At 41.3% G+C, this 20,734-nt stretch overlaps 1 protein-coding gene across 3 annotated transcripts in view; it reads right to left on the bottom strand.

Moving 5' to 3' along the window:
- AGMO (alkylglycerol monooxygenase) overlaps positions 1-20,734 on the bottom strand; it is a 261,159-nt gene that overhangs the window by 98,950 nt on the left and 141,475 nt on the right. The window contains exon 13 of one of the 3 annotated variants that reach the window (XM_065583185.1): positions 16,637-16,804. The exons of the other annotated variants lie outside the window; for them this stretch is intronic. Within the exon in view, the coding sequence (XP_065439257.1) occupies positions 16,652-16,804 (153 nt within the window). The 3' untranslated portion in view covers positions 16,637-16,651. Of the gene's footprint in view, positions 1-16,636; positions 16,805-20,734 lie in introns of those variants that run through there. 3 annotated transcript variants of the gene reach the window in all.

Consider the following 20,734-nt stretch of genomic DNA (forward strand, 5'->3'; position numbering starts at 1 on the left):
TTAATAAAATAAAATAACAATACTAATAATACTTAATAGCCTTGTCAGCAGGCTGGGACAAAAACAAACGCTTATTAGACAAACTGCAAACCAAGGACCCAATTCAGGTCCTAACTGTACAAAGCACAGACCACAGAAACATAGCAAGACAGCAAAAGTAATGTTAGAAGGGGCCTAGAGTAAGACCAGCCATGGTCCATCACACTGCCCCCCAGCTCCAAGCATGTTGTTTCTACAAGGACGTGAGTAATCGATTTGCGGTGTGGGGCAGCCAGGCGGAAAGTAAGTGATGTACATGATGCAGACAATGCTCTCCAAATCCAAGACACAACTTGAATGCCTCCTTTGTGGTGATGGCTACAAGGTGTGAACTCTCCAGGATTTCAGGGAGTGGATCACAGAAGTAGCACCTCATTAGGCCTCTCCCCCTCAGAAAAAGTGATAGCAGCAAGGGCTTACAGGGATGCACACATCCTGTCTGCCCCCACTCCTAATAATTGGCCTGATTGGCTCTACCAGACAGCAGCAGAGACCTTCTTTTAATCGCCAGTGTGCAATGTGTTGTTTATAATAAAGCCCATATCTTTTATGGTTTTGAGTGGTTACAGTTAAATTTAGAAACCCCAGCTTGTACAATTAGTTAGTCCTACCCGGTACCAATGTGATTTGTCTTGTATTTGTCAATAGTAAATTTCAACTCCCATCATGCTGTCCATTTACCTAGCTTTGTTAAGGCCTTCTGGAGTTCCTCATTTCTTCAGTTTTGACTAACCTGAATTAATAGTTTCACCAGCAAAATTTTGCCATTTCATTAGACATCCCTTTTCCAGATTATTAATGAATATATTAAACAGTCCTACTATGCATCCTTGAGCCAATGCACTGTAAACCTTTTGCCATGCACAAAATTGACTACACTGCCCTACAAATGGAATGACTTCTAAACCCCACTACACCTTTTCCCCATGACTCACTTCTTTCTCAAGGGGAATAAACACTAAAACTATGTCAATCAAATGCATTCTCCGCCCAACTTTCTATAAAAGAGAACTCAACAAAAACCAAATTGCTAACATTTTTTCCTGAGTGTCCAAGTGTGTTGCCCTTTCTTATCTGCATTTTTCTTTTAAATAGCAAGATGCTTCTGGGTGGCGTTATGATAACTGAGTAAACAAATTTACCCTAATTGTGATCAACTGTAAATAGTACATGAAAGATCATAAAATGTTACAATAACCAATAACAAATGTCAATAGAAAGTAAGTCAAGTTGCTTTTAGTAAGGCATGTTATAAACAGCTGCAAAAGAACTAGACAGAGACTAAATTAGTCCAAACTAAAAGGCCACCTTGATATAGTTCAAGGACTATGTTGAAATCATAAAGACAGAAGATGTGGAACCAGAAATTAATGAACCCAAGTTGGTATGTTGGATATTAGACCTAACTGGGGACAAAATAATGAGGGGATGGGCTATTCCACTGTTCCCTTTATGGGTCCTTAATGGAAGAACAGATGGAAGAGAAAAACAGATGGAGGCTACTGAAGCGAGCTTCACCATTGTGGCTGCCACCCCCACTATCTCCTGGGACCTTGGACCTTCTTTATCCTAATCCTGAAGGATGTCCTGACCAACTTGGGCCAGAGAGAGGGATCCAGATGACATGGTCATCACTACCAACTCCAGCAGAATCCTATCCAACACCTGAGATGAAACAGGATCGGACTTTAACGACAGCAGCAACAATAATAGCTCCAGTCCATCTCAACTAACGTCTTCTCTTTTCTTCAAAAATACAGTTATTAACGTCTTTGATACTATGTAAGACACTGTCAAACAAGGTGAATTTTTCCCCCTTCTAAAACAGCAGCTAAAGGGAAAGGGAACAAGAAATGTTGTTAAAATGAAAGCCTTACTTCATACTTTACATTTCAGATGCTTATCTGTTTTTCCTTCTTTTCTGTATCTTTAATAAAAGGTTAAAATGATTTTAATGGTGTTTGCCAATGTATTAAGCAGGCGAAGGTCTCAGTATACCAAACCCAGGACCTTCTTTAATGTTGGATGGTGACTGTGTTAACACCTTTGGCCCATACATTCCATTTAAATTAATTCAATATTTTCGTTGTCTTTTTTCGTCTTTTGTCCAGTGCTAAGCATATCAGCAGCACTTAACACATAAAATAACAATATGACACTCTTTCAAGCATAAGACTACATGCAGTCTAAAGCCTGAATTTGTCCCCAAATGAAAATCTCAGAACATTAAAATGTCTCCATTGCCTGACCGCTAGTTATAACCTATGCTATCAGCACAGATTGGTAAATATGCCTCCACTCTGTCTTTTAAGAAACACTGTCTAATAAATGCAGTTTTTTCAGCTGTAATTTGCTTTTGTATGGGGTTTTATGGTACAGATTACTGCACAGCAGAAAGCAAACTAAAATCACGAAGACCATGTAATTTCATCCATACAGGGATCAAAATATAACAGCAGAGGGTGAAGTAACTGATTGGGGATGGTTCATGTGGACAAGCCAAGAAAGCAGACCAGTTTTGGTTGCATGCTGTTTTCACAGCTATAATTTTTGTTAGTTTTGCAATCTGATGCTTTTGATTTTTATTTGATGCTAATAGGTCCTGAAAGCCGGAGATATTTTACAAAGCCAAAAAAATAAACCTGGATCCACTAAAGATTCTGTTTTTCACTTTCCTAAATCTCCTTTAGCCAGGAGTTGGGCCTGCTGGCCTTTAGTGTTAGATCTACTGATGAAAAAAGTATATAATGGCTAGTTATTATAATCATCCCTGGGAGGAACAGATGTGACTCATATAGGCGTGCATTTTATAGGAATAATATAATTGCAATTATTATAAGAACTTGGAAATTAGTAAATGCTTAAATACAGAGTAGGCTATAATTACTACAGCAAGACACTTGAAAACCTCATTAAGATTGCATAAGATTATATAACCAAATTGAAGACAAAACTATCTTCCTCTAAGGGGCTAAAGTAGAACACCACAGGTTAAGGGAATGATAGCATAGAAAAAAATATTTTATGAAAATACACCTCTACCCCAATATAACGTGACCCGATGTAACACAAATTCTGATATAACGCAGTAAAGCAGTGCTCCGGGGGGGCGGGGAGGGGGAGGCTGCACACTCCGGCGGATCAAAGCAAGTTTGATATAACGCGGTTTCACCTATAATGTGGTAAGATTTTTTGGCTACCGAGGACAGCGTTATAGAGGTGTATATCATCTTATTGTTTGCTTTTCTGGTTGTTTATTTTGCACAATTCACCAGTGGTAGTGCACCAAATACACAGAGCCTGATTCCCTCAAAGGGTTTCATCCACCTCCTGTTCAAGTCAGTGAGAATCTTTCCATGGTCTTTAATAGGAGTTGGTTCAGGCTTACATAGAGAGGTGCTTAACTCTATGAGTCATCCCATTGATTTCAAGGGGATTACTTCATGAGTAAAATTTTACTAGACATTAGTAGGGATGATATTATAAGGCCCAAAATTCAAAAAACAAATAATAAACGGGTGATCTTGAAAGCAGAGAGAGATTGGAGACATGGGGATATTCATTTTATAGTGAATTATAAAAAGGAAAATGGATAACTCTTGACCTCCAATATGTCATGGCACTTTGTAATCTTAGGAAGACCAGGCAATCAACCATTCCTTTCTGACAGTAGCAAAATACGCTACTCTTAAAGAAGAACCAATTTTTCAAATAGAGCTATAAATTAGACTCTAGTTTTCAGGGCAAAATTGACAATTCTACCTGGATTAGTCATGCGGTATAAGATGTACTAAAATCTCCAAGAATAAGTGGTGGAACTATGGATCAGGGAATCTTGGCTATCTCCTTCCAAATCTGTTTCCAAGAAAGTCAAGTGTAGAAGGTTTCACACCTCCCTGCACATACCTTTTCATATCAATGTATTACTTCTCCTGATGCTCAGTAACATGCCAAGTATGCTGGCAATCACCAACTGAGAAAAACTGATTAGGATTTCAGTCTCTGAAGTCTTGCCAATGCTGAGGGTTGTCGTTCAGCTTGAAAATATTTTTTTTACATAACTACCGTGATTTTAACGTAAGAAATATTACTAGACCCATTTCCTCACCACTAATGGGAAAATTCTTGGTTCTCATGGTCAGACCATTATATCACTTGCTGACAATGCGGGCAAATATTCAGTAGGATCTTTCTCCTAGTTACCAAAGTTAAATAGGAAGGGTGCACAGAGCGTTGGAACTTGACCATGACAGGGTGTGGATCTTGACTTGGCCAATTCAGACCACTGACATATGGGTAAGACAATGTACTGGCATGACTCTACTGCTTCTGACAGAGGCCCCAAGAGGGTAACAATAACTCAATGGATCATAGTATGTTGGAGGTGTTTTGGCCATTTGATCCCAGCATATATCTTCAGGTGAACCTCTCTGTCTCTACTACAAATGGTTGAACATTTCTATTCAAAAGTTTTTCAATTAAAATGACCGATTTTTCAAATGTAAAGTTATGGTTTTTGAACTTTTCAGTTTTTCAATGAAGTCTGAAAAATTCAGTCCTCTCTGCCACTTTCTCTCTCTTTTAAAAATTCCATTTCCAGAGGTAACATGAAAGAAAAGTGGGGGGGGGGGGAGAGGAGGGATGGGGGGGAGGTTGGGGAAAGAAATGCAAAAAAGGGAGGAAAAGGTAAGAGAAAGTGGAAAAAATGAAATACTTCAAAAACTTGTGGGTTTTTAAAAAAATGATTTTTATACATTTAAACTTACCAAAAAATACTTTCTATTTTTTTCCAGCTCTAGACTCTGTAATTCTTGTGACTTTAGGAATTTGGGGAGACTTTATTCATTAGTTGCAGCAATATCTATCTCAGAGTGATAAACTCAAGGAGCTCAATGTATTTACCTTAACAAGAGTAGGTTAAGGGGTGACTTGACAACAGTCTATAAGTATCTACGAGGGAAACAAATATTTAATAACAGGCTCTCAAATCTAGCAGAGAAAGGTATCACATGATCCAACTGGTGGAAGTTGAAGCTAAATAAATTCAGGCTGGAAGTAAGGCATAAACTTTTAATGGTGAGAATAATTAACCATTAGAACAATTTACCAATGGGGTAGTTGATTCTCCATCACTGGCAATTTTTCAATCAAGACTGAATGTTTTTTTCTAAAAGATATGCTATAGGAAATATTTTTGGGGACGTGCTATGCCCTGTTTTATCGGGAGATCAGACTAGATGATCACAAAGGTCCCTGCTGGCTTTAGAATCCATTACTCTATCTGCTTATTCCATAATTCTTAAATTTTTGAAACTGTGGCTTGTCAATAATTCCCTGCCAAGATATTCTACCTGATAGATTAATCAATGGTATATGAGTCCCTCCCTCTGATTCATGATTTAGCAGATCCAATTAAACAACTGGCTCTTTGTAAATTTGGCTTTAAGCGACACAGTGAAGGGGCAACCTGCCCCCTTAAGGGTAGTGCAACCTAGGTCAGCCCATCCCTGTCACATGACATGTCCCCTTCAAGTTTTTGGTAGGTCTCATTTACAAAGATGGAAGAGATATTCAAAGATGGGAAAATGGGCCTGGGAATAAGTAGTGTTTGGGAGAAAATCCCAATTTCCCAGATGCTTCAAGAGGGGCAGGAAGTGCCACTAACCTCCATAGCTGGCAAAAAAAAGAAACTGTGAGGAACCACAAATGCAAGGCAAGGCTAGCAGAGTTTGCAGACCCAGTGAAGACATCAACCGGCAAGACAAAGGAAGGAGCAGTCCAGGGTGGAGGAACTGAAGGCACAGTCCTTAGCCACGTAAACAAGGTCGCTGGCTGGAACCCAGAAGAGAGGGTGAGCCCAGGTTCTCCTACTTTTTCCCCAGAGCAAGAGAGGAGGTACAGGTATCAAGAGTGGAGTTTGAGGGATGAGTGTAGAGGTCACTAGACTTGAGTTTTCTTATTTTGGGACTTTTCTGTTAACCCCAGAAGGGGAATGGACTGAGAGATGACCACTCCACAAGGCAAGCCATGGAAACGGCAGACCATCATGGTACTGGGATGAAAAAGAGGGCACTGCAGAACAATAACCTCAGCAACACCGCTTCTGTGCATGTGGGGCTTGCTCTGAGGCAAGATTCTATAACATGCACTAATAACACAAACGAACCAATTAATTGTCTATAATTGGAAATGTCACTGGGGAACCCATTAACACCAGTAGTGAATTTGACCTAACGAATCTATGTCAGAGGTGGAGGTAGATCCAGAACCAAATCTTGCCTTCTATGTTATAGTGTACTTAGCTAAAACCCACAGAAAATTAAAAAAAAAATAAAACCATCCATGTGGATAAAAGGAGGTCAAGTCTTTCTAAACCTAGCAATCATTTGGTGGGCCACATTTGAGTGTTAAGGTAATAATCAGAGGGGTAGCTGTGTTAGTCTGGATCTGTAAGAAGCGACAGAGAGTCCTGTGGCACCTTATAGACTAACAGACATATTGGAGCATAATATTTCAAAGTAGGTATTCACCCACGCAAGGTAATAATAAAATAAATTCAAAAGACAAGCAGTTTGTGGAATTTAACTATGATGATGATTACTGCTCATTATTTATATAGCACTGCAAGTGTGATAGGCATTTTTCATACATGCAAGATGACACAATTCTGCCCCAAAGGTTTTACAATCTAACTAGATTATTTGTAGGCAAAGGAGAAAAGGGTGCGAGAAAGAAAAATGTATCCTTTCTTTTCTTTTCTATTTATTATTAAATCACACATTTAACTGCCATTTTTTATTGTTACTTAATCTCTTCCTGTTTTCTGTAGCCAACATTCTGAAGCCAACAGTGGGGAAAAAACGAATCCATGCCAGGGATTTATAGTCATATGCAGATGTGCAGCAAATTCAGGTAATAGCTAAAGATAAAATATAGCATCCTCTTCTCCATAAAACCTAAAATTTCCAATATAGAACTGAGCATTTCCAACTGTATATTAGCACTCAATCAGCAAAATAAACAATCTAATCTAAGCATTACACAGGCTCCACATGAAGATAAACCAAACCAATTCTGTCAGGACAGATGGGATCACTCTCAAACTCCATGGGGGGTGATTCCATTGTTTTGTCTCAAGTGAGGTATCAGTAAATAACTAGGGCTTTGTATATTCTTTCCCCCTCAAAACACCTATTTCTAACTTTTAAACATACAAAGTGTTTTATGTATTCTGTGCTTGGGAACCAGTTGTTAAACACAACATTTGCTAATCTTCTTTCATCAGGCAATTTTTATTTGGCATTGGCAAGAAAAGGAAACTCTTTTAAACATTCTTTCTTTCTTGCGTAATATTCAAAACACAAAAAATAAATATAGCATTGTTGTTTTCTTTATGTTTCCTAACTCTAAACATCATATCAAACAGATCTCCAGGAAAGGAATGACAAACATGGCAAGGCAATACATAAAATTAATCACAGAAACTACAACAGCTTGATTCTAGCCGATCGATCCATTGCCCACTTTAGACAAGAGGCATTTAGCTGGTTAGAAATCAGTATGCAGCTGACCAGATGTCATGAAACAGCTTTCAAACTCAATGGTTATTTCAGGTGCTGCTCTTAGGCAAATAATTTAAAAGGGGAGTCATTCCCATTGTGTCTAAGATGTCATCTGCATTTTCAGTAACAACCTAATGGACATATCTTTTTTGATTAGAAGAATTTAATTACTAGCAACTATCAATTGTTAACCTTGTAGGTAAACTATACACTATGTTGTGGAAGTATTTTAACCCTCCTCCCCCAAACAATCTTCTTCTAAACTTGGGTTTGATACTATATGAGTGCTCCGCTGTGGCTTGTTGCCATATAAAGAGCCACACTAGCCTATAAGGTCAGACCCATATAGGGAACACACCTAAGGTGGCCACCCAGATTTGCTGGTTGCTGTAAAAGGAGAATTGCGCATGCGTGTCTGATGCTTCCCAGGGTTGTGAGGCATCTCACCACTACCTGCCCTTAGCGTGAAGCAGTCTTGTCCATGCCTGCTGTAGATCATCTCCTTGTAACTAACAACCTCTGGCAGCACAAGTACTACCTTGCTCTCTGAACAGGTGGTGACAAGCATACACCAACCCCCAAATACTCAGAAGGTACCCTGCAGTGTCCAGCCCCTTTATCCACTGAACACTCACAGAATTACCAGGCCTGCCAGGGCTGTCTCTAACTTTTTGGCCGCCCCAAGCAAAAAAAAAAAGTGCCGCCCTCCATAGCGCTGCCATAACACATACCCTCAGCACCGCGACACCCCCCCCCCCCGCGGAGCGCCACGCTGCCGAACCCCCCCGCCGAACCCTCCAGCCCCCCGTGGAGCACCGCGCCGCCAAACTCCCCAGCCCCTCGCGGAGCGCCGACGAACCACCCCGCCTGCGGAGCGCCGCCGAACCCTCCAGCCCCCCGCGATGTGCTGCGCTGCTGAACCCCCCATTTCCCTGCGGAGCGCTGCCGAACATTGCCCCCTGCGGAGCACTGCCGAACGCTGTGCTGCCGAACCCCCCCGCCGAGCACCGCTGAACCCCCCAACCTCCCGCCGAGCGCCGCCGAACATTCCCCAGCCGGCGGATCACCGTGCAGCCGAACCCCCCCCCCCCCCCACGGAGCACAGCGCTGCTGAACCCCCCCGCTGCCACACACACACACCTCCTGCCGAGCGCCGCCAAACACCGCCGAGCTGCGCTGCCGAACACCCCTCCCCCGTGGAGCGCCGCTGCCGAAACAAAAACAACCCCCCCAAAAAACCCTGAGCGCCCCCTCGCCCTCCCAAGATTGGCCGCCCCTTACCAGGTGCCACCCCAAGCACGTGCTTGGTCGGCTGGTGCCTAGAGCCGGCCCTGAGGCTGCGGTTCCCAAAGAAACAGTACATATCACCATCTAAGATTCAGCTCAAAATAAGCACTTTGCCTAATCCCATGGCACTTATATATAGTTAAAACAAGCATAAGTTTATCAAAGAACAGAGATTCAAGTAATAGTAAGAATCCTTGAAACAAATGGTTATATATAAACCAAAATAACATGCTTTCTAGAGACTTAACTTAACTAACAAATTACTCTCTTTAGTCTCTTGTCTAAAGAAGTTTATCTCACTCAAAGTTCTCTCCAGCATGAAGCCAAAACACTGTCCTTTTTATTCCTCCATGGAGGGTTCCTGGGCATCCCCTTTATCCCCGCAAATATACTCAAGCAAATGTTTGATTTGTACTTCAAGATAAGTTCCTCTCCCCACACTTTGTTTCTCTTCCTATTAGCTTCTTTCTTACAATCCTTCATGTGCATTGAGTTCAGATAGGTGCTAAGAGACCCACTGTGAATGAGACAATTCTCAATTTACATGTGAATAGATAGATGGCTAAACATCTCTTGTCTGACAGAAAATCTGTTTTCCACCTTTGCTGGTGACTAATGCCTTGATACAGACTGTAAGAACATATTTTTGGTGTATATACAAGCTCCTTAAATAGTATCTGTACATACATTTCGCAACGATATTGATGCTCAGTGTGACACTCGCTTTCATTTGAGACCTCACATGACATTCTTTGGTGAACCTTAATGTACATACTAAGATCATGAGATTCTTATAAGGTTTCTGCACACTCTTGCCAGTTGGCATTAAGAGATCCTTGGGTCACAGGGTGGCAGGAGGCTTCTTGCCCCACCCTCTCCCCTTACACATCTTTGCAAGAGCCAGATACAATGAAGTGACCTAAATCTGCATTTCTCCCTTTCACACTGAAGTTTTCTTCATCTAATCACAAGGAAAGGACATCTAGAGTATCTCAAAACTGTCATGATTCATTGTGTCCAGCATCAGCAAAATCTTGCTTTATTACATGTGGAGAACAGTCAGCGTAATCAAGGCTGTCTTCTCCTGGGGGGGGATTCAAACATTCGGTTGTGAGGAAACATCTTGTTGTTTTGAGGAGAAAATTCAGACCAAGTTAGCTGCATCTCTGATGGCAGAACATGATCTTGAGAGGACAGGGGAAAGTCTAATCTGCTTGAGTTTAAGCCCAATGTTCTTCACTGAGGGCTCTGGATATATTGGGAGAACTTTGTTCTATAGATGAACTTGGGAAGGCCAGGAGGGAAGTGTTGGCTCCTTTGGTGATAGAGGTTTCCAATGTCTCCTTTAATGATGGCAGAGCTAAGCACTCTTAAGGAAGCATATGTAGCACATTTGATAAAGAAACTATGACTTGATGCTGACAATCTGGTCAACTGCTTCCAACCTTCCATTTTTGGTTAAAATTATGTACAAGGTTGATGTAAGATAACTTTCAGCATATCTAGATGCCTCAGAACCCCTTAGCCAGCTTCAGACCTGGTTATGGCATGGAGACTATACTGATTGATAATCTTACCAAGATGATAGCTAAGGATCTAGACTGATACTGATAGATCTATTGGCTGCCTTTGATACTGCTGAACAGGAAGTTCTGTTAACTTGCTTGAGGACCTGTGTGGGAGTAAATGGAGCTACTTTGCAATGGCTTTGTTATTTTTGTCTTGGAAAGTCACCAAGGCTTTTCTGCCTCAGAGCTCTTGTAGAGTGCTACAAGATTGCTCCCGAGATCATCCTTCCCACTTAATTTGTGTTGGCTGCTGTTAGAAGAGGTAGTGAAGAGGCCTTTGGGCAGTACTTTCAATATTTAAATAAATATCTATGCTGATGACACTCAGGTCTATTTTGTTCAAACCAGGAATGAGAGTCAAGTGTCTCCCTCCATTTACAGGTGTGACTGGGGTGTGAATGAGCGTGAGCTAGCTGAGACACAATCCAGAGCAGGATGGCAGGTTGGCAGTAAGACAATCAGATAGCAGCAGTGACTCCTTTTTGGGGTAAATATATTTCATTCGCATTAATGCCTTTGTCACTTACAGATTAGAGTACTGCAAAAATCTTTATATGGCATTGCAGTTTATATCAACTCTAAAACTGAAGAAAATGCAGAGGACAATAGCATGATCATTAAGCAGTGTCTCAATATGAGTATGACAGCAATGCCCCTGAATCTGCACTGATTATCTGTTGGTTCTGACCTATGGAGTCCACAATGGCCTGCGATCTGCCTACTTGAGAGACTGCCCTGCTCCCCAAATGACTCTGGAACTCTGGTGAGGTCTGCCACAGCATGTGCTGTGGAGCTCCATTCGCACGAGAGAAGATGCTGTTGGCAGGGCACCCTCTGAGAGGGCCTTGATTTTGAAATGCACTCCTACTGAGCCCCAAACAGACCATGCTTTTGGGGCATAACACAAAGGATCTTTAGGGATGTGAGTTCATGCTTTGTGGGTTTCAGGTATAGGTTTTAACTTGGAGAAAATGATGGTTTTGGGAAGCTGAGATAAGGAAATTTCAGTTTGGGTGATGCCAGCCTCTTCCTGGTTGGAGGCTGAGGTGAGCCAGACAGAAAATTGGGGCAGTTGTGCCCACACTCGCCATGAGGCCCCGTCTCCTCCATGGCCCTTCCCCTTTCTGTGCCAGGTCGGAGACCAGAAGCCAGAGCCGGGCACTGCAGGGTGCTACCTGCTCGCAGCTGGTGAAAGCTGCCTGGGCAGGGGGACCCGGCATGGCAGAGCCCTCGGGGAGCAGGAACTGTGAAGGGTGGTGGGCAGGAGCCTAGGCTGGAGTGGGTCAGTCCAGGCCACTGTGAGGAGTCCTGGACCCTTCACCTGCCCTGGACAGTGGGCAGGGACACATGCCGGGAGCTGCTTTTGGGCACCCCAGACTCCCCCACCCAAGCATACTGCTGGAGCTGTGTGCCTGGCCAGCAGCTTCTGCTCTCTCCACTCTCCCTTCAGAGATGGGTGGCTGGAGAGCAGCAGCAGCAGCTGCTACAGAGTGGCTAAGGCAAATTTTGGGGTGGCTATAGTCCCTGCAAACCACCACCCCACGTGCTGTCTCTGTTGGTGGACTCGCTTTCAGAAAGGTTGTTGTTTTGCTACTGCTATTTTAGACTTAATTGGACTGCGTTGTTAAAGTACCTGTCATAGGCAGCTAAAGCCTGAGAGAAACAATCTTTTTGTGTTTATATATTTAAATAAAATAAAACAGGCAACTTCTTACTTCAACATATCTGTTCCCAGTGTGAGAAACAAATGCTTCCTTTACTGACTCAAAGAAGTACTGCTAATGCACAATAGAGCTGGTTGAAATAGTTTTTGGAGGCGATTTTTTTATGATTAAAAATAGCTTTTCAACCAAAACAAACATTTTGGTTAATTTTTTTTTAATAAAAAAATCAATTTTTTTCGGCAATTTTTTTTTACCCAAAATAGTTTTCATAGAACAGAAAAACATCAGTAATCAAGTTTTCATTAAAAAAAATATTGGGAAATTAGGCAAAAAACAGAAAACTTAAAAACATGTCCTGGGATTTATCTACCAGCTTCAGGGCTTCAGAAACAATACAGCTGGGGAAGGACAAAACGGATTTGTGCATCCATAGCAAAATTGTCAGCCAAGGCTTCAGTCTTGCTAGTGTATCTGTACAGGTGCAAGGCTCCCCCTGTGTAGAGGCAGTAGTACAACTGAGGCCTAAGTGCTGATTGCCAAATCTTTATTACTTCTGTGTTTTAAGAGGGAGAAAGGAAATACTGCTTGACTTTCAGAGCTGGCCAACAATTAGAAAAATCATTCTTTGATTTATAAACCAAGCAAATCTGAAAGAGAAATTATCAAGAGAATAAATGGTGAAACTCCACAATGTCATTTTTTCAGAGACACTTTTAAGGGGATAACTATACTTCAATAACCCCCTTTTCCATGGCTGTTGACTTCATAAACTTAACTGTGCATAAGGGCATCAGTCAACCACTAACTGTCTTGGGTTAAATCCAGCTCACAAATAGAAAGGTACCATCAACCTTACTAATAATGGTTTTCACATATATTAGAGTAATTAAAAGTGAAATACATCATTTTTAAATGTATGTCGATAGCATTTATATCGTCAAGTGTTTCTCTTTCCTCTCCCTCCCCCCATTATATTTGACAACAGGGAAGAATCTACTTTTTTTCAATTTTTACACTAAGTTTCTGATTTCTATTAGCCCTGACTATCTCCTTAACTTGTCAAGCAATTAAAGTGACAAAAGTAATAGCAGATGCTTCTTTTACAGCTAAACCTATGGCAGGCAGGTCATATTTTGCAGTTTATTACAACCACTTGACACAGTCTTGATTGTAAGGTAATTGAAAAGATCCTGATCATAAACCACTGGTTTACTTTTTTCAGATGAAATAAATATATAATCCAATTTCAACCTCATTTTAATGGCACATTAGATGGTCTCCAACTTGTCTTGATTTTTATTTTATTTGATGATTGTAAATAAACCCTGGAAAATTCCTTCCAAGATTTTACCACCTGAAACTGCAGCTGTTGGCTGACACTATCAAAGCCTCGCAATTCCAAACTCACGTGCAAATCTCATCAAGTGCAGACATTTCTAATTGGTTCCAGAAGTTTTTCTTTTTGCTAAGATCAGGGGGCAGAGGAAGAATAATGAGGAGCTTTTAAGCGGAGGGGGGAAGAAGGGAGGGTGTTGAGCTTGGGGAGTGGAGATTTTAAAAAGCTCCAGCTTGGCTGCTCTGCCAGAAACGCGGAGCAATTTTACGGTCAATTGGCCAGAGCATCTGGAACCATACATCATAGTCTTTAGTTGATGGTGGTGAAGCCGACTCACACATTGGCTCAGGCTAAAACCAGTAATGACTCTGCTGTCACACCTAAATGGAAACTAACTTAATCTACTGCCAGGTTTAACTGTGACTTTTTCTAAGGGACATTATTCCTCTTAGGGCAGTTGTCAAGAATATTAAAAGTTCAGTCCACCGAATGCTCAGGACACACTATGGCAGACTTTTATGAGCAAAGCTAACATATAAAATAAAGATTACAACTTGTGTTTGTTTAGCTCCATATGTGTTGACAAGGCTTTTTATCATGAGGCTGTAGGGTTTCCTCCCATCCCTCCTCCTTCCACCTTCATTTTAAAAATATATTTCATATGCACCAGCCTACCTTGTTTAGTGCATGGAGACTGCATAAATGCTGAAGTCATAAATCACAGCCCAGAAGGTATGGAGCATTCAACCTAATGGAAGCCAAATATGAGATGTACTGCATTTTGAAATGTGGCACAGATGATCATAATGAGGGGCAGAGCAAAAATTCCACAGAGCAGAAAACTAAGGTTGATGTGGAAATAATTCCTTGTGAGTAAAGGTTTGTTTTGAGTCAATGGCCATAAGTCTCCGTTCTAAGGCTGGTAAATTGCATTAACAAACAAGTGAGGTAACAGCAAGTCTCTGCATGATGTAAGAAGTCGCAAGTCAGCAGCATGGTAATACATCACATTCAGAGGGACTGCTATAAGGTAAGGAGTACAGTGCAAAGCAGTACTTTTAAATATATATCCACTCTATATTTTTATCCAGACAAATTCATTAACATACTACTTAGAAACACAGGAATTGCACACTAGATCAGAGTAGTGGTCCATCTAGTTCAGAATGCTGTCTCCAACAGCATTCAGCACCAGCTGCTTCTAAAGAAGATGCTAGAAAGATGCTGCAGAGGTTAGTTGTGGAATAAGCTGACCACAAGGAAGTTTCTCTCTAGCCTTCATTAGTTAGAAGCTGGCTTATGCCCTGAAACATGAGGTTTTACATACCTTCCAAAACTCTGATTTTTCTTTAATCCTCATACAACCCATGCCAGAGTCAAATTGAAAAGAAAACAGAAATACTTTATTTTAAAAGTGTTGTTTGCAATGTTGTTGTAGCCATGTTGGCCCCAGGATATGAGAAACACAAGGTGGGTGAGGTAATATCTTTTATTGGCTCAACTTCTGTTGGTAAAAGAGACAAGGAAGAAGATCTCTGTGGATCTCAAAAGCAAGTCTCTTTCACCAACAGAAACTGACCCAGTATGTTAATGTGAATTAGGCACCTTTTAGCTTGTGCCAGCAGCACCCACACTGGGCAGTTAAAGCGCAACTCTCTGGTGTGGTGTGCAATTCGCAGTGTAGACATAGCCAGAGTTTCTTAAAATTTAAAAGCATGGCCTCCTATCTCAAGGTTTTGTTACGAATATTCTGTATCTATAAGAGCTAATAAAGCCCTCCATAGTCTGGTTGTTTGCAGGGAAGCTCATTATTAACTGTATGAGCACTTACATAAGTCAGTATGTTCAGCCTTCTGAAAACATCCCATTCACACAGAGGTTTTATACAGCTATTAACGGGCAAGTTTTGCATCAATGGCTCAAATGATCCCAATAAAACACAGTCAGGCTACCTTAAAATGTGGAGTGAGCATTTCAGTATTACTTTAATTTAATGTAGATCATTTAAGACCTTTTTACTCAGCTCAAGTCTAATACAGACAGCTTCAGTTGGACCAAATTTTGACTTTAATTTCTATTAGGTGTAACTTGCTCACAGAAAAACTTGCCTAAGTTTTTCAATATGTTCTTTAAGGTCCCTAACCCAAATTAAATTAGCATCCATTATAACTTCAACATCATCTAATCATTGAAATATTACTGCAATTACTCCTTCAAATACCCTGGGAGCAGTGCCAATACCAAACATCATTTATTTACATTTATAATGGTTTATTTAAAATCACTGCTGAATATAGAATATGAATATAGAAAATACTAGGGTCAGATTCTGTTTAGCTCTGATGCAGGTAGGCCGATGACATTCATAAAGTAACCTCCCTGTCAAGGCTGCTTCCCCACTCTGAACTTTAGGGTACAAATGTGGGGGCCTGTATGAAAACTTCTAAGCTTAACTACCAGCTTAGATCTGGTCCGCTGCCACCGCTCCCAAAGTGCTAATTTCCTTCCATGGGTAGCCTTGAGAGAGACTTCACCAATTCCCTGGTGAATACAGATCCAAACCCCTTGAATCTTAAAACAAGGAGAAATTAACCATCGCCCCTCCTTTCTTCCACCAACTCCTGGTGGATCAAGATCCAACCCCCTTGGATCTAAAAACAAGGAAAAATCAATCAGGTTCTTAAAAAGAAGGCTTTTAATTAAAGAAAAAGGTAAAAATCATCTCTGTAAAATCAGGATGGGAAATAACTTTACAGGGTAATCAAACTTAAAGAGCCCAGAGGACCCCACTCTAGCCTTAGATTCAAAGTTACAGCAAACAGAGGTAAACACCCTAGGAAAAAGTACATTTACAAGTTGAGAAAACAAAGATAAAACTAACACACCTTGCCTGGCTGTTTACTTACAAGTTTGAAATATGAGAGACTTGTTCAGAAAGATTTGGAGAGCCTGGATTGATGTCTGGTCCCTCTTAGTCCCAAGAGCGAACAAACACCAAAACAAAGAGCACAAACAAAAGCCTTCCCCCCACCAAGATTTGAAAGTATCATGTCCCCTTATTGGTCCTTTGGGTCAGGTGTCCGCCAGGTTACCTGAGCTTCTTAACCCTTTACAGGTAAAAGGATTTTGGAGTCTCTGGCCAGGAGGGATTTTATAGTATTGTACACAGGAGGGCTGTTACCCTTCCCTTTATAGTTATGACACTCCCTTACTCGGTCTGTATAAGGGCCTGCCAGAACTGTAGTTCTTACTCTCTGGGAAGAACAAGGGATGCTTCCTTCCTGCTCCGCCAGATACACACAGCTTCCCCAAAGCAGTGGAGAGTGATGGAAAGGAAGGGACATGTTTCTGTTGCAAAAAAAAAAGCGAACATCATTCTGAGATGTATTAGCAGGAGTGTTGTAAGCAAGACACGAAAAGTAATTCTGCTCTACTCTGCCCTGAGTAGGCCTCAACTGGAGTATTGTGTCCAGTTCTGGGCGTCACAGTTCAGGAAGGATGTGGACAAACTGTAGAGAGTCCAGAGAAGAGCAACAAAATTGATTAAAGGTCTAGAAAACATGACCTATGAGGGAAGATTGAAAAAAATGGGTTTGTTTAGTCTGGAAAAGAGAAGACTGAGAGGGGACATGATAACAGTGTTCAAGTATGTAAAAGGTTGCTACAAGGAAGAGGGAGAAAAACGGTTTCTTCTTAACCTCTGAGGATAGGACCAGAAGCAATGGGCTTAACTTGCAGAAAGGGAGGTTTAGGTTGGACATTAGGAAAGACTTTCTAACTGTCAGGGTGGTTAAGCACTGGAATAAATGGGCTAGGGAGGTTGTGGAATCTCCATCATTGGAGATTTTTAAGAGAAGATTAGACAAACACGTGTCAGGAATGGTCTAGAGATAATACTTAGTCCTGCCACGAGTGCAGGGGGCTGGACTAGATGACCTCTCGAGGTCCCTTCCAGTCCTATGATTCTATGATTCTTCTCCCCCATGCACTGGCCAGAAGAGCTGGCTGATCACCCAGAAGATGTGTTCACCTACTGCACACTTGAGAATGCCAGAAGGCAAAGTGCATGCCAATAAGTGACCATCTAGTCTATCTCTGTGGCAGAATGGTTCTGCACCACCCCAGCACAGGTCTATGCCTACAAGACACAATTAGTCTCTCACAAGGGCATAAGGGGAGCCTGGGTGTGGGGATGTGTGTTAAGTCATAAGGATATATATATAAAGGACAACAAACATGAAGTTGTAATGATAAAGCAGAAGAGAACAATCTGGCAATGAGAAATTGATACTTGTTCCAGTTTGTGATCCACCTTTTGACTGCTCTAAAATCTCACAAATCTGACACATTTCAGGCAGTAACTCATAGTTTTTGTGTAATGCGTATCTGACTACAAGAGAATAAATATGAATAAGGTTTATACTTACCCAAGCACATTTCAAATGATTCAGGATAGTGCATAGCAAACAGAATCTGCCACAGAACTGGTCCAATGAGCACCATAGACTTATGAACTCTGGGACAGAATTAGCCACTACATTCTAGGTGCACAGAATATTGTCATCATACATATTGCAATTTACACTAGTTTTCTTTATTTTCCTAAATCAGTGTCCAAAAAGACAACATACATATATCAACAAAGTGAGTTAATAGAAGTTGGAATAAGAGAAATTTAAACTACCACCACACAAAAATCTATAACTGGTACACAAATACATTTTGCAATGGGTATATTAGATGTGGGAAAGTAGAGAATGAGAAAGAGTGTGTGTGTATGTGTACTTCAGATTAAAAAGAGTGAATGAAAATGATTGAACTAATGTCTGTCTCAAGTGGTGAATAAGACTGGTGTCTGTGTGTGAGAGAGCCAGGGAAAAAGGGATGTGTAGATGAGCAGATGAAAAATTGCAAGGACAAAGGTGGCAGAAGTAAGGATAATCATTTCACATACTAGACAGATTAATGTTTGTGTGTGTCACAATATATCATTGTACATGTATAACCAGGTTAGGTGAGTAGTTTTGATTGATCTCCCTTAGTCCTAACCTCAGGATCTGAGGGATTCTGGGAAAAGTTGTCTAAATTTTTCACCTTTGGGTCACTGGTTTCAAATTCACCCAGATTAGTAACAACCAGAAACTATTACCATCTGAAATCTGTTTGACAGCTTTTTTGCATGAGTTGGTGATCTCAGTCCTTCTTTTTGGGTGACTGTCTGCATCATAAAACCCACTATCACAAATTACCATCCTTTGTTAACAGTCCCAGCAGGAAGTCCAGAAACTGAATGTGAAGGTAGAATAAAATATCTTCTTACCCATGAAGGTAAACCTTCTAGATCATGGCACCCCTGAAGGGCAACATGAGGAACCATGCCATATCTTTGGGGTGTCTACATTGAAATAAAACACCCGTGGCTGGCCCACGTCAGCTGACTCGGGCTTGTGGTGCTTGGGCTGAGGGACTAGAAAACTGTAGTATAGATGCTCAGGCTTGGGCTGGAGCCCAAGCTCTGGGACCCCGCAATGGGGGAGGGCCCCAGATCCCAGGCTCCAGCCTGAGCCTAATACCTACTCTGCAATTTTACAGACCTTCAGCCAAGCCCCAGGAGCCTGAGTCAGCTGACAGAGGTCAGCCTCGAGTGTTTAATTGCAGTGTAGACATACCCATAGTGTACCTGTTCTGTAGTAAATGGAGGACTTGATGTGTCCAGTGCTATCAGCTTGGCAATTTACAAGCCCTATATTAACTTTAAGAAACTACATCTGTTGTTTCATATTCTGGTCTGTCCGCTGGAAAATTACTTGGATGACACTTGCTCTTGCGATATTTTCAAAGAAAACTACAAATGATACTACAAATGATGATACTACAAATGATGATACTACTAGCCAGCCAGTACAAAATAAGAAGGGAGACAAAAAGAAAAGGAACCAGGGAAGCAATCAAATGGGAAGGCCAATATGAGGAAAAGAGAGAAAAAGACTGAAGAAAGAAGAAAGAAATAACCAAAAAGAGAAGAGGGAAGAGAGAAAGGAAGGGGAAAAGAGTTACAGAAGCAGTCAGAGACTGAAGGGAGTCAATACTTTAACGAAGAAAACCAATTAAGAAAAGAATAAGAAACAAAATGGATTTTTTTTAAATTTAATATTAAGAGAAAATAATTGCATTTTATTTATTGCATATTTTTACACAATGAAGTAGGAAACCATACAATTACTCCAGAACTAATCAGGACAATGTCCTAGAAACAAAGACTATGAATATTTGTTGTTTTCCCTGAACCTTATTTTACTTATATTTTTACACATACACACACACACACACACACACACACCTGGGAGAATGATAAATCAAATATTCACATAAGTCAAGGTTATATTCATATAACTCCCATTGAGTTGCATGTGCATTTCAAATTAGATGATACCCCTTGTGTGATAGGGCATGTACCCCACTCAAGCCCTGAATGGGTTAATGTGTGCCTAAGAGGCCAATTTTGTTACCTAACTGCACCCGGAGGGAGAGACAGGCTTAACTGATCATGAAGCCCAGCTCAGCAGGAACAAGCTGGTTAGCATAAAGCAAGGAAGTGTATAGCAGAGGGGGCTGCAGGGAGAGAGTCTGAAGTCAGTATTTGGGCACTAGAAGGTTGAGACCTCTGGTAGGCACAGGACTGGAGCAAGCTGACCTGACATTTGTAAGTGGGTCATAGAATCATAGAATATCAGGGTTGGAAGGGACCTCAGGAGGTCATCTAGTCCAACCCCCTGCTCAAAGCAGGACCTAATCCCCAACTAAGTCATCCCAGCCAGGGCTTTGTCCAGCCTGACCTTAAAAACCTCTAAGGAAGGAGATTCCACCACCTCCCTAGGTAACCCATTCCAGTGCTTCACCACCCTCCTAGTGAATTTTTTTTTTCCTAATAGCCAACCTAAACCTCCCCCACTGCAACTTGAGACCATTACTCCTTGTTCTGTCATCTGGTACTACTGAGAACAGTCTAGATCCATCCTCTTTGGAACCCCCTTTCAGGTAGTTGAAAGCAGCTATCAAATTTCCCCTCATTCTTCTCTTCTGCAGACTAAATAATCCCAGTTCCCTTAGCTTCTCCTCATAAGTCACGTGCTCCAGCCCCCTAATCATTTTTGTGACTCTTTCCAATTTTTCCACATCCTTCTTGTAGTGTGGGGCCCAAAACTGGACACGGTACTCCAGATGAGGCCTCACCAATGTCGAATAGAGTGCTCCTACTTGTACAGCCCAAAATGCCGT

Source organism: Chrysemys picta, chromosome 2 (genome assembly GCF_011386835.1).
Source record: "Chrysemys picta bellii isolate R12L10 chromosome 2, ASM1138683v2, whole genome shotgun sequence".
Lineage (NCBI taxonomy): Eukaryota > Metazoa > Chordata > Testudines > Emydidae > Chrysemys > Chrysemys picta.